General features: G+C 57.5%; 2 protein-coding genes across 2 annotated transcripts in view; one reads left to right on the top strand and one right to left on the bottom strand.

Moving 5' to 3' along the window:
• Positions 1 to 3,285, bottom strand: part of GRIN2D (glutamate ionotropic receptor NMDA type subunit 2D) — a 34,223-nt gene extending 30,938 nt beyond the window's left edge. Inside the window, exon 1 of the mRNA XM_069551096.1 lies at positions 3,197 to 3,285. The gene's annotated coding sequence lies outside the window, so the exon portion shown is untranslated. The remainder of the gene's footprint in view (positions 1 to 3,196) is intronic.
• A 2,768-nt stretch (positions 3,286 to 6,053) lies between these two features.
• On the top strand, positions 6,054 to 13,793 carry KDELR1 (KDEL endoplasmic reticulum protein retention receptor 1). The gene is made up of 5 exons (XM_069551101.1): positions 6,054 to 6,400; positions 7,045 to 7,145; positions 7,454 to 7,612; positions 11,742 to 11,994; positions 13,014 to 13,793. The coding sequence occupies exons 1-5, from the start codon at positions 6,310 to 6,312 to the stop codon at positions 13,046 to 13,048; spliced, it is 639 nt and encodes a 212-aa protein (XP_069407202.1). The 5' UTR covers positions 6,054 to 6,309; the 3' UTR covers positions 13,049 to 13,793.
• Positions 13,794 to 14,438: the final 645 nt, after the last annotated feature.

The following is a 14,438-nucleotide window of genomic DNA, read 5'->3' as shown; positions in this document are numbered from 1 at the left end:
GATGGGGCGGCGGACACGCGAAGCAGAGAGAGGGACAGGAATGAGAGACAAGAGGTAGAACGACAGAGACAAGGAGAGATACACGGTGAAGGGGAGATGCGAGGAAGGAGAGATGCGGAGGTAGGAGAAAGGTTGGATGGAGTAATAGCGGGAGAGACACAGGGAAATACGGAGGCAAAGGGAAAGATACAGAAGCGAAGGGAGAAACAGGGAGAATGGGTAATGGGGCCACAAAAGATACAGAAGTGGGGAGAAGAGAGAGACAAGGAAGGACAATGAGACAGGCCAGATGGAAAAGAGACCCGCAGAGACCGGATCGGAACAGGAGCAGAGAGAGAGAGGCCCAGGAAGATAGGAAGACATGAAAACACCCACAGAGAGATGGTCAGGGAGAGAGAGTTGATGGAGTGGAGGAAAGAGATGGAAGAAACAGACAGGGACAGATAGGCTCAGAGTAACACAGCGAGAGATAAGACGGAGTGACAGAAATAGGGAGGGAATGAGAGAGGCGGGAGAGATGCAGAGATAGACGAAGGAAGGTGGGAGAGAGGAGAGAAACCCGAAAGTTGGACCGAGAGAGGAAGGTGGAAAGAAACCCCAGGAAGATGGAGACAGAGACCCCACAGCCACCACAAGACACGCACCCACAAGAGACGGAGAAACAGGCAGAATTAGAGATTGAAGAGGCAGGCAGAGCAGACAGAAAACACAGGAAGACAGAAATAGCGAGGCAAGGCAGAGATCAAGACCCCCACCAGGGAGGTGCCCAGCACAGACATGAAAGGAAGGCCAGGAAGGCGAGTGGCAGGAGGGATCAAAAATAAAAGGAAGAAAAAGTGAGGGGAACAAAAAAAAAAGAGAGAAAGGGAAAAGGGGTCAGGTGTGTGGGGGGAGAGAGAGAGAAAAAAAAAAAATTAGTGGGCCATCCTGCAGGGAGCAAATGCCTCTGTGACTGTACCCCTCCCCTGGAACACAAACCCCCCAACCCATCTTTGTCCCCTTACTCCTACCCCCGTCCCTCCACTCTCAATAAGAGCTAGAAAGAGTCACAGTCCAGACTGGGCTCTGGGGTTAGGGGGAGCACAGCTGCGGAGAGCTGGGAAGGGTGGGGGTCCCTGGCTCCCAGCCCAGAGCAATTTGGTAAATGAGAAGCAATACAGCATCTCTTCCTATGTTCCCTGTTGAATACTAGCTGCCTGGGGTGGTTGGGCTGGGAGCCCAGACTCCTGGCTCCTGGGTCTTGAGGATGGAGGACCCTGGGGGCCTGGACCCCTGCTTCCCAGAGAGGGATTGGAGCCTGCAGAAGGGGCTTCTGGAAAGGGGTGAGGGTCCAGACAAGGAAGGGCTTGCTCTTAACTGTCAATCAGCCTCCTGTCCGGTTGCCATGGTAGCACAGAGCCTCCATCCACCCTACAGCCAGCCAGGGGTAGGGGAAAGGCCCACACCCCTTTGCCTGCCTAGAGGCCTCACTCCCTACCCCCCTACCCCCAGGCCTTCCCAGGGACCCTGGGGCACTGTCTCCCGAGGGGTGGGGGTGGGGGCTCCTAGCATGCTTCAATCCTGGCTCCCCCTCGCCCCTCCTCTCCTCTGCCCTTCCCCAAGCAGCTGGTTCAATCAGTGCTCAGAATAGCCCCCCTCTGCCCCAAAATAACCCACAGCTGTGGCCTGGCACTCCCCCCTCCCCAGGATAACACTGGCTCTCCCCTCCCTTCCTGGTGGCTGCTCACCCCTCAGCCTCTTCTCTGCCTCTCTCAGACTCACCCCTGCCTTGCCTCTGGCCTTGGGGATTCTGGGGTCCTGCTCCCTGGCTGAAGCCCAAGAGGGTAGCTCCTGCCCCACCCTTCTCAAGAGGCTGGATGCCCAGTTCTCTCCGGTGAGGGATTCGAGAGGACAGTCTCCCACCCCTCCAGGGATGGATAGAGAGGTGGCAGCCCCAGCCGCTGGGGCAGTCTGGCGTTCCAACCCCCAAACCTTCACCCTCAGGGATCACATTGTTCAGGCCTCCAATCACCACCTCCTCGTGAGTCTCAGTCCCCACTTCCATCCGCACAGGGCCAAAGAGTCCAGAACCTCATACCCTGCCCCGTCAAGGGCCCAGGACACTGCGCCCCCAGCCCCCTCTTCCCTCAGACACAGAAGCCCCATCCTCCCAATTTCTCCCATCAACTCCGGAATCCTGACTCTCAGGCCCCTTCTTTCCCCCAGACCCACCGGGGACTGTGGGTGCTCAGCTCCATCCTTTCCCAGGACCCAGGAGTGCCGGCTCTCTCCTGCCCCCAGACTCAGGAATCCAGGGGCCCAGCCTCCTTTACACCCAGGACCCAGGAATCCAGGCCCATAGCCCTCTCCTCCCTTAAGGACCCCTTGTGGTCTCCCACCCCATTTGTCCAGTATCCTCGGCAACCCCTGCCCCAGCTCCAGCCTCTCCGAGTCGCCCCACTCAGGTCCTGTGCACAGTACAGTCTGTCCCCCAGCTGAGGAGGAGGAGGGTGCCAGAGATTCCTGGGGTGTCCCTGTCTCCATCACTCCCCCCGGATCCATCACAGAAGAGATGAGAGGCCACTTCAATACACAGCCCGCGTTCCCCACCCCCCCACAGTTCGCGTCGTGCTGCGGACGGCTCCCGCCCCCCCACTCCAACCCCATTCTTTCCCCACCCTAATCCTGGTGCTTGGAAGAGGCTAGAAGGGTATTCCAGAACCTTGAGGAAGGGATGGGAGCTTGGGGCGAGGGGTGCCAAGGCCTGGATACTCTCAAGGTCCTTGGCAGGGGTATTAATAGCCGACTGGCAGCTGAGGAGGGAGGGGAGATGGAGCTGGAGAGAGAGAAGCGGACCAGCCGAGGAGGGAGGCTGATGCGGGCAGTGGGAGGGGGACTGCTCAGAGAGGGAAGGTGAGAGGGAGAGATGGGGGACAGAGAGACGGGGCGTCAGGTGTATGGGGCTGGGGAGAAGGATCAAAGTGTCAGCAATGGAGGGGTTAGGAGATCTGGGGTGCAGAGACCTGGGGAAAGGGCTCAGCAAGGGAGAAGGAGATAGGGGGCAAAGATTTCCCCCAGAGACCCCTGTCCACCATTCCAGCCCTCTCCCTCCAACTGAGGCCCCTTGCCAACTTTCTCTGTCCTAGATCTGGAGCGGGGCGGCGGGGGGGCAGTCCACGTTCCCACCCCCTCCCCTGCAGCCCTACCCCAGCCTTACCTTTTCATGACCCTGTTCTGGGGGGTGTTGCAGGGGTGCCAGGAACGGAACCGGAGTCCAGCGACCCGAAGATTCGGCCGGGGGCTCAGGGAGCCGCGGGGTGTGTGTGTGGGGGGGCCAGGCCCTGGGGCGGCGGCGGCGATGGCGGCAGCCGGGACCTCCTGCCCGGCCCTGGCTCCCTGGCTCCGGCTCTCTCTTCCTCAGTCCGTCCTGCCCTGTCTGTCCCCAAGGTTGAGGCCACCCCGGCTAGGCGAGGACGCGGCTACACATGTTGCGCTGGAAGTTGGGCCCCGGACATTGCGGAGGCTGTCGGGGTGTCCTCTCGCCGCTCCGACCCCGTGGGGATCCCCCCTCCGCCCACCTGGGGTGCCCCCCTCTGCTGCTTCAGCCCCGGCTCCTCCCCCCCGTCCATGTGTCCGGTCCCGCCTCTCCCTGTCTCATTCGCAAACCCCCACTCTGTGCCCTCAGTGCCCCCCCCAAGTCTGTGTCTGTCTGTCTGTCTGTCTGGGTCACCTCTGAAGCCGGTGGCTGGTGTGTGTGTTTGCGTAAGGGGCAGGCGGGAGACAGCCTGTCTGGGCGACTGCTTGCCCCTTCCTGCTTGGCCACCTCCCACCTCCAGGCACCCCCCCACGTCCCCACTCTCAAATACAGGCAGACACACACATATACACACACGCATACACGCACCACCTCACTTCCCTGGGATTCCCCTAAACACCCCCAGAGCTTGAGGAGGGAGACACACACACACACACACACACACACACACACACACACACACACCCTGGAGGGTCTGATGGGCCAGGCTGCTGTTGCTGTCAGGGGCTGTTCAGACAGACAGGAGGACACAGGCAACCAGACGCCCGGCCGGACGCAGGCAGGAGGCGCAGAGCCCAGGTACACACCATGCATCCGGGTTTGGGGGAGGCTCGGAGGGAGGAACCTGGGGGGCCCGAGACACCCAGGCAGGTGGCTCGGGGTCGAGACAGACAGACAGACCCCTCCCTCCCTCCTGCCCGCCCGCAGCCACCGCCGCAGCCCTTACAGACACACCCCCCCCTCCAGCCCAGCCCCAGACACCCGCACACACAGATCCTCACCGGGCAGATGGCAGATGCACGAGAGACCCCTGGGGGCCAGGCGGACCCACCCAGGCCGACACCCCCGAGCCGGGCACCGGTGGCCAGGGAGGCTGCAGGCGGGCGGAGGGCGGTGGCGGCGGCCAGGGCTTGGAGGAGCCGGAGCGGGAGGGACTCGCACACTCGCTCTGTTCTCACACACTCACACACACACACACACACACACACTCACTCGGGATAGGATTAACATTCAGTCCTCGTCCGCCCCTGCCGGGAGACCCACAGCCCCCCTCTTGGGCTCCCTCGGGACCCCTCCTCCTGTCATGGCTGGAGGAGGGGGCCGGCCCCCTCCCCAGCTCCCAGCCTCTGCCTTCCCCCTGGGACCAGAGAGTGAGGGGCTGCAAATAAATCTGGAGAGAGGGGAAGGGGCTGGCGAGGGGGGAATGTCGGGGACTCAGGACCCAGACCTGCGCTCCAGGGCCCAGGGGCTGCCCGCCCTCCGCTCCCTCCCCACGCTGAGGTTTGTGAAGCAGGAGGCCATCCCCAGACTTGAGTCTGTCACGCTAGGACCCATCTTTTGGCTTCGATTATCCTGGGAGGCCAGGCCTGCAAGAAGGACTCCCTCATGAAGCCAGGAATCCAGGCCCCCAGGCCACTCCTCTCTCAGCCCACCTCCTTCCCCAGTTTCAGGAGTCCAAGGCCCTGTCTCCCTTCTCTGCCTGGGACCCAGTAACCAGAGCCCCCTCCTCTAGGCCTGAGTCCCTTTTAGACCCTCAGACAAACTGACTCCTTAGCACAAACCACCCTCAGGGCCCCACCCGTCCAAGACTCATGGATGTCACCCTCAAGCACCCTATCCATCCTGCAATCTGAGGAAACTGACGCCGCTGTACCCCTTCTGTTATTGACAGACCCTGACATCCATCTATCACCCATGGTTATTCAGACATCCAGGAAGAAAGCACCATGTCCCCCCTCCTAGACGCAGCCTGTTTCCCCTCAAGAGCAGTTGCCCAGCTCCTGCCCCTCCTGATAGAGAGGGAGGCTAGGCCCCATGCGTCTATAAAGGGGTGGGGTGGAGTGTGGCACAGGACACCTGGGCTCCCGAGAGTGTCTCTGTGTGCCTCTGAGGGGGCAGTTCCGGGATGGGTGGGTGGGGGTGGCCAGAGCCAGGGCTTCCAGCTACCAACTCCAGGGTCACGGAGAGCAGGAGTGAAGGGCTCATATTTCTGAAAAAGAAGAGACTGGGCGCCTGAATTTGTGGGTCCCAGAGGGAGGAAGGGATTGTGCATCTCGATTTCTGGGTCTATGATACTTGGGACACAAAATTCTCGGGTGGGACCCTAAGTCCCAAAGAAGCGGGGACTGAGCTCTTCTTGGGTCAGGGAGAGGAAGGGCTGGCGGCTGGACTCCTGAGCCCAAGGGAGGAGGACACTGAGGTCCTGGACTCCTGAGTCTGATGGAGGAGGGGCTGGAGGCGGCTTTCTCTTCTCTCGGATGAATTGGAGCTGGAGGTCCCTGAAAAGCCAGCCTCTGGGTCTTTGTGTACCATCCTGAAAGCTCAGAGACCTGTCTCCCGAATCGCTGTCAAGGGCAGAATCTATGCGGCTGGGCTGCCACCTTTACAGAGGCGCAGACTGCCTTGGGGAACAGGCGCCCGGATTTGGGAGTTGCGGGTCTCGGCGACGCCGCAAGTTCCTAGGAGGCGGCCTTGGTGGGGAACATTCGGCAGCCGGCTCTGCAAGTGCGGAGAAGCGGGGGTAGGGGGCGCCAGAGAGCCGGGACTCCGCCCTCGGGGGCGGAGCCTTCCGCCGGACTCCTCCCCCTCCCGCCCTCCTCCCTCTTCCTAGCTCCGGCTCGGCCATCAGCTCCGGCCTCGGCGCCCCCTCCCAGAGCCCCCTCCCCGGAGCGGAGCCCACCCGAGGGCACCTCTCCCGCCCCCCGACAGCCCAGCCGCCCGGACAGAACAGCAGCCCCGGGGGGCAGCCCCCCTCCAGCCTCCCTCCAGCCCAGCTCTGCCAGGTCCCCCCAACCATGAATCTCTTCCGATTCTTGGGAGACCTCTCCCACCTCCTAGCCATCATCTTGCTACTGCTCAAAATCTGGAAGTCCCGCTCGTGTGCCGGTGAGACACCCACGGGGGCCGGAGGAAGGGGGAGAGTGCGGGGGACACCCCAGGACTCGGGGAGAGGGTTTGGAGGCATAGGGGGACGGGTCCCCTTTTCCGTCCCTGCTTGCTGGGGGTCCCCCTTCCAGGTCCGGGGTCACCAGGGGGTCAGCTCCTTTCCGCAAATCGGGGATGCATCCAGTTTGGTGGGGGTGGCTCCAGGCACCGAGTTCAGCCTCCCCCCGGCCCCCATCAGGGTGGCCTCAGAGTTGCTGGGGCTGGGAACAGGGAGCTGTGGCAGGCAGGGAGGTGGCTGGAAGTTGGTGACGTGGACTGTAGCGGCCAGGAAGGGAGCCGGAGGCAGGCGACCTGTTCTGGAGGCCAGAGGTCAAGGGGGGGTCCTCCTGAGGCCCCACCTTGGATCCGGACTGCAGGAGGACCCTGAGGGTGTTGGGGGTGGCCGTGAGGCCTAGCCCGGGACACAGCCTCGGGCTGGAGTAGCTTTGGGGCCGGGCTGCCCCCTGGCTGTGGGCCGTGGGAAAGAGCCCTGCTCCGGCCGCTGGCTGGGGAGGCCTCCGGGGACAGCTGCCCTCCAGAGCCGCCTCCAGGATTGTTCCAGGCCTTGGCCCCTGGTGTATTGACCCTGCCTCTCGGCACCACAGGGATTTCAGGCAAGAGCCAGGTCCTGTTTGCTGTGGTGTTCACTGCCCGCTACCTGGACCTCTTCACCAACTATATCTCACTCTACAACACGTGCATGAAGGTAAAGGCCTCCTGAGGGGGAGCCACCAGGAGGGTCGGGGGAGGAGGGAACGTGGGTCCCAGGCTTCAGGGAGGAGGGGGCTAGGGGTCCAGACTGCTGAATCTAAGGGGGGCGGTGACAGTGACTGGGACTCCTGGGTCTGAGGGGCTGGAGGCCAGGACTCCTAGTCTGAAGGAGGAGAGGCTGGGGGCTGGACCCCTGGGTCTGAGGGGGGAGGGGCTGGGGGTCCCGACTCCTTAGTCTAAGGAGGCTGGGGGCTGGGGCCCTGTGCCTGGAGCTGAAGCTTCCTCCTCATCCTCACCCGACAGGTGGTCTACATCGCCTGCTCTTTCACCACAGTCTGGATGATTTACAGCAAGTTCAAAGCCACTTACGACGGGAACCATGACACGTTCCGAGTGGAGTTCCTCGTCATTCCCACGGCCATCCTGGCGTTCTTGGTCAACCATGACTTTACCCCTCTGGAGGTAGGCCACCTGCGGGTCTTGGTAGTGGTGTAGTGGGGTGGGCTGCAGGAGAATGGCTGTGGACGGTGGGCCCAGTCAGACGCTTCCCTTCTGCAGGGTTTGCTCAGACTTCCTCCTTTTAGGAAATAACGTTCAAAACAGGGGCCCTGGAGTCAGATGACAGCAATGTCACGGCAGCAGCACTCACCAAGTAGCAGACGCTGCTCTGAGCGTGTCACACGTGTCATCGCATTACTTTTCACAGCAGCCCTATTTTATAGATAGGAAACTGAGGCTTGGGGAGTCAAAATGACTCTTCCAAAATTACTGGCCTAATGAATAGTTCAGGAATTGGGAACGGGGGCTCTAGGGGGCTAGGCTACTTGGATTTGAATCTGTTACTTTCTATTAGCATGACCTTGGAACTTGACTTTTTTTGCCTCAGTTTCCCTATCTGTAAAGTCAAGATTAGGTCGCTGTGAGGATTTCCTGAGACTAGCCAGCATCGCTTACACAGCGACTTTAGAACCAGAGAGCCAGGATTTGAAGCCCAGGGCTTCCCTGGGGGCTCAGATGGTAAAGAAGCTGCCTGCATTGCGGGACACCAGGGTTTGATCCCTGGGTAGGGAAGATCCCCTGGAAGAGGAAATGGCAACCCACTCCAGTGTTCTTGCCTGGGAAATCCCATGGACAGAGGAGCCAGGTGGGCTACAATCCACGGGGTTGCAAATGCTTACACATGACTGAGTGACTAACACTTTAGAAGCTGTGGGGCTTTGGGCAAGTCATGTAATTTCTCTATGTCTGAGTTTTCTTATCTGTAAAATGGGGACAGTTCCTGCTTCATAGGTTCTAACTCGGGACTGATATTGATAAAGCACAGTGTCTGGCCGTAGGCAGGAAGTGCTGCCATGACTGTTGCAGTGCTTTGGCTTTCTACTCCTAAAGGCTAGCTGTCGTGGTTTTTATTGCCTGGTATTTTGGTAGGAGCTATACAGTTTCCTGGGAGTAATTTTGAGAGGGAATCAAATTCAAAGCAGTCTTTCCTCCCCCAGTACCACTCACTCCTGCTTGTAAGACGCTGGCCCTGGAACTTCCCTGGTGGTCCAGTGGTTAAGACTGGTGGTTAAGACTCTGCACTTCCAAGGCAGGGGCCGCGGATTTGATCCCTGGTTGGAAAACTAAGATTCCCGCAAGCCGCCCCTGCTGTGCTGATGTTTTCAACAGAAACTATAATTCAGGAGTTTTCCTGAGATGTCTCACTTGACAGGTTTGGCTACAGATTCCAAATCTATTTCTAAAAGCATCCTGCAGTCTTGAAAAATCTGATTGAGGGGTAACTTTGGCCCAAGTGCCCCAGAAATGTCAGAAGGAGGAAACCCAAAGCTTAGTTGCAGGGTCTGGACTTGGCAAGCTTCTGATCACCATCATCTTGCATGGAGCACTCACTGAGCTGGACCCATTTTACAGGCAGGGAAACTGAGGCTGGAGGAAGGCAGTGGGGCTTGCTTTAGGTAGAAGAAGCTGGACCAGGATCTAGGCTTCTTGATTCCAGGTTGGGTGGTTTGGTTGAGTGGTTCCCTCATTCAGAAGGAGGTCACTTATGCAAAGTACTGGCATCAAATCTATGTCTGACTCTGCACAAATCCGTCATCATCCCATCTGATCCCTTCACCACCTGAGGAAGCAGACCTCGTCATCCCTCTTTCTTTTAGGACTAAGGTGAGGCTCCCAGCTGGCAGTAGTGGTAAATAACCTGTTTGCCAATGCAGGAGATGCAGGTTCGATCCCTGGGTCGGGAAGATCCCTGGAGGAGGGAATGGCAACCCATTCCAGTATTCTTGCCTGGAGAATCCCATGGACAGAGGAGCCTGGCCAGCTACAGTCCATAGGGGCGCACAGAGTCGGACACGATTGAAGCAACTTAGCATGCAAGGTGAGGCTCAGAGGTGAGACCTCACAGAATTTGAACCGAGGTTCACCTGCTTTCAAAACCCATACTTTGTTAGTCTCTTAGTTGTGTCCAACTCTTTGCAGTCCCATGGACTATACCTGCCAGACTTCTCTGTCCATGGGATTCTTCAGGCAAGAATACTGGAGTGGGTTGCTATTCCCTTCTCCAAGGGATCTTCCTGACACAGGGATCAAACCCTGGTCTCCTGCATTACAGGCAGATTCTTTATCGTCAGAGCCACCAGAGAAATTCTAAAACCCCATGCTACCTCCAATTAAAAAAAAAACAAAAAACCCTTGCTAGCATTGGGTGCACGCTGAAAAACTTTTTTAATCATAGAAGGAAAGGATTCCTTAAAAATTCAGATGTCATGAATAAATCAAGTAAAAATACAACAGACCTTTTCTCTCTTTTTTTGTCATGATTCTATTCCCCAAGGCTAGGAATTGGGTATATATCCATTTAATGGATATGTTTCCTGAGAGCCTCAAGTAACCTGATTTACTGAGAACCTTGCTGGTGGATTCTGAGTGATTATGGGAACAAGCCCTGAAGTCTAGCTGCCAGGATAGGAATCTGTTTCTACCCACATCTCAGTTGTGTGGCCTTGGACAAGTTACTGATCCCATGGGCCTCAGTCTTCTCATTTGTATAAGGGGGATAACAATAGGTCTTAGCTCATAGGGTTAAGGCATAAGCCAGTTAGTAGCTGTAAGGTACATAAAGCAGTGTCTTGAACGTAGTAATTGCTATATAAATGTCACTTCTTAGAAATACATCCTGTTGGTCACAACTTTGCTCCCACAAACCAAAACCACCCAGGAGGAATCACACCTGCCAGCTGGTGGTGTTGTCTGACTGGAGGTTTCAGTGAATTGACATCTCACAAGTCACCCCAGGTGGGGCTTTGAGGGAACTGGGGACTGAAAAGGGGCCAGCAGCTGTCTTCCCTCTCTTGGTCTCCCTCCTACGATGTCCTGTCTTGCTTGCAAATGATGATGGTCAGTGCTCCCTGAATGGTGGCCCATGACAAGCACTTGGGGACCTCGCTCCCATTCTCTCGTGCATTCATCCAGGCATGGAGTAGGTTCCAGGCACTATGCCAGGGGCTGGACCCATAGAGTGCCCAAGGTGTAGGCTCCTGGGCCTCACGGAGCTCACAGTCCGGTCAGAGCTGCCAAGAGGAAGACAAGACAGGGGCTGTGACAGTCCTGGGGGGAGGACGGTCAGGGAGGACCTCGCTGATGAGCTGAGGTTGGAAAGAGGTAGAAGAGGCAGGATGTGACTGTCTCGGGGGAGAGCTGCAGGAACAGCAAGTGCAAAGGTCCTGGGGCAGGAAGGAGGCTGGTATGTTGGAGAACAGACAAGGCCTGGGTAGTCCGTCGTAGCCTGGAGGGACTAGGAGATGAAGCTGGATCAAGGAGAGCCTTGAAGGTTAGGAACTTAGAGCCAAGGTTAGAAACTTGGGTTTTATTCTGGATGTGATAAGAAGTAGCTACTGGAGAGTTTTGACCCAGAGAGTGACACGGTCTGATTTATGTGTCTCAAGCTTGCACATTGAACGTTGCCCCTACCAGGGCAGGAAAATCACCCCCACTTTAGAGAGACGGAGGTGGGGGCTCTAAGAATCTGGGTCTCTTGCCCAAGGTCTCGTAGAAGGGAAGTCTCAGAGCCAAGATCCCAACCTGGTCCTCCCTTGGGAGAGGCGTAATTGCCAAGTGCTCCGAATACCAGCTCTGAACTCTTCGTTCGAATCCCAGCTCTGCCACTTTCTAGCAATGTGATCCTGGGCATATCTCTTACTGTCCCTGAGCCTCAGTTGCCTCATCTGTAGAAGGGAATGCTGGGGATTTCCTGGTGGTCCAGTGGTGAGGACTCAGCACTTTCACTGTCAAGGCCCAGGTTCAGGCTCCAGTCGGGGGAACTAAGGTCCTGCAAGCCATGTGACTCGGCGGAAAAATAAAGCGGGGGAGAATGCTAATAATTTTACCTCTCTCGTGGGTTATTGTGGGGATCGACAGAATACGTGTGGGCTGGGCAGAGTGGTTGCTGGCACACGGTGAGTGCCCGGCAGGCATCGTTATCCGCTCTCCCGCGTCACTGTGCCTCCAGCCAACACGCCCCGTGTCCTCCCCCTTCTCTTCCGCCCTGTTACCTCCCGCCCTCTGCCGCCAACTCCCCGGCACCCCCTGGTAGATCCTCTGGACCTTCTCCATCTACCTGGAGTCGGTGGCCATCCTGCCGCAGCTGTTCATGGTGAGCAAGACGGGCGAGGCGGAGACCATCACGAGCCACTACCTGTTTGCGCTGGGCGTCTACCGCACGCTCTATCTCTTCAACTGGATCTGGCGCTACCACTTCGAGGGCTTCTTCGACCTCATCGCCATCGTGGCAGGCCTGGTCCAGACGGTCCTCTACTGCGACTTCTTCTACCTCTACATCACCAAAGGTAGCTGGCGCGGAGGCGGTGGGGGAGCGAGCCTGCGCCTCCTGCAGCTCCTGCCCTCCCTCCCCTGGGGCCCTGGCTCCATCTCCTCTGCCCTGTATCCCTTGAAGGAAGACAGAACAAAGGGAGGGGCAGTGGTGGCCTCTGACTTTTCTTCTCTTGGGATTTGTCCTAAGCCCTTTCTCCTGCCCAGAGCTTCCAGATCCACAGTCTCTCAGTCTCACACCTGTTAACAGATCTGAAACCAGCAGCCCCAGTAGCGCTCAGGGAAGGGCGGGCGTCTTCTCTGCTGATTGATCTCTGTCCTCACTCTCAGGGACTCAGGCCCACCAGGATTCATTCATTCAGTCAGTCAGTCAGTCAGTCAACCAATGAATTTAGGGAACACTTTCTATGTCCGTGGTCAGGGCTAGGCTCTGAGATACTACCACAGGGGAAGAGATGGATGAAGCCCTCCCCTCCTTTTTTGTATTATAGTCTGTGTGTGGAGGAGGGTGGGAGGAGGGTGTGGGACGAATGAACAGGAGAAATGACTGCAAACGGTGAGAAGGGAAGAGATGGAAAGGAACCAGGGAGGTGGTGGTGGAGAGTGAGGGGTTGCCGTACATGGGGGTGGCGGTTGGGGGAGGCCTCTTAGAGATGATAATTAAAAGCTAGGTCCCGAGTCAGTTAGCAGGAAGGAAGAGGAGACTGGAGGGCAGAGGCCTGGAGGCAGCACAGGATTCCCGGCAGGGAGGGCAGAAGGCGGGGGTGGTTTAGGCCACTGCCCATCAGAGATCCAAGGCCTCCAGGCCCAGGAGTCCTTCCAGGATGGAAGAATAGCCAGTGTTAGGAGAAATGGGTCCATGGATCAGTCCCTCAGCCTCAACCCTCAGTAATTCGGGTTGACCCCCCGCTGTGGCTAATCCAGACTCCGGAGGCTGCCCTGCCAGCCCAGCGTCCAGCCCCTGGTGTGGGCGTGGGGGGCTGTCCGCGCATTGGGGGCCCCATGGTCACGTCCTCCCCCGCCCCTCTCTTCACAGTCCTAAAGGGGAAGAAGCTGAGTTTGCCGGCGTAGCCCCGGTCCGTCTCTGTCTCCAGGACAGCGGCTGCCAGAGGCAGTGGAAGGCGACGCGAGATGAAGAGCCTTCCGGTCCAGGGGTGACTTTTTTAAGAACCCATCTCTCCTGGCTCCCCAGCTCCACGGCTGCTGGGTTTCAAGGGGGCGGTGGAGGACCCAGGTGTTGGGGGAGCTCAGGACCTGGGCTGTTTGTAGTTTTTTGCCTTTTAGAGAAGAAAAAAAAAATCTTTCCACTATTTAGTTTTTGATTCTGATGACTCCTTTCTTTTCTTACTCTCCGGCTCCGATTTTTATAAACTGTTTTAAAGTGTCCTGTGGGGCGAGGCAGGGTTGGAGATCTTTCCCCTCCCCTGAGCCCCTTGGCTTCCTTCTGGATCCCACCACCCCACCTTCCACCCCACCTCCAGCCCCACTGGTCGCCAAACACTAACTCTGCCAATACCCACCTGACACCTGCCTGCCTGCCGGACCTCTGACCGTGGCCATGAACACATACCCCCATCCACCCCCTGCCCCCCAAACTTTTGCACTGGGGAGAGGGAGGAGGGGAGGAAGTTCTCCCCTGATTTTTCATAGTAATTTTTTCCAGAATTTGGATTTTTTGGTCTTTTTTTTTTTTTTGACAATTTAGGGGGGCGTGGGGAAGGGGTTGGCCCGAGGGGTCACATTTTTGTACAGAACTGAAGGTTGATTCTTTGTTCTCCTGAAATAAACTGAGGAAAATAATGCCTCTCTTTTGCTACTCCTTGCTCTCTTTCTGGTGTTTGTGGGGGTACCCCTGACCCCGGCCCCTCTCTCTCTGCTTCTGCTTTATCGTGACCACTGTTGGCAGGAGACCCAGGCCTGAGAGGAGCAGGAAGATAAGAAACTGGGCTCCCTGAGACTAGCTGCACCCTGACCACCGGGGAAGAGGTTTTGGAGGAAGAAAAGATCTCGAAGATTCTTCTTGTCTTGGCACACCACTTCCCTGACAGTTAGTTCTCCCTAATCCCAGGGTGGCAGAGGACAGCCTTCCAGAGTCTGTGATTTGAAAGTCACCAAGGGACAGCCCCCCGCCCCCGCCCCTCCGTCATTTTACATTGTGTGGAACCGCTTTATGTTTTCCTTAAAAAAAAAAAAAAAAAAAGGAATTGGTTGCCAGCCTTTAAAAACCAGATTTTCCCATTAAAATCGAGATTTCTGGCTCCTCTTGAAAAAATATCCGTCAATCTGACAATGCCAGGTCCTCATTTCTGGGTGGCAGCAGATGGCTGGAATGAATGGCTGGGACGCGAACTCCGCCCCCTCCCCCCGACTCCCGCCGCCTCCCCCTCTAGTCCCCAGGACTTGGCTGAGGGGTTGAGACCATCTATTATTGGGCTGATGCTGTTGTTTTGTGGTTTTGTTC

The sequence above is a fragment of the Ovis canadensis genome, chromosome 14 (assembly GCF_042477335.2).
Source record: "Ovis canadensis isolate MfBH-ARS-UI-01 breed Bighorn chromosome 14, ARS-UI_OviCan_v2, whole genome shotgun sequence".
Lineage (NCBI taxonomy): Eukaryota > Metazoa > Chordata > Mammalia > Artiodactyla > Bovidae > Ovis > Ovis canadensis.
Note: the sequence above shows the minus strand (reverse complement) of the source record. Positions and strands in the feature narration are given on the sequence as shown.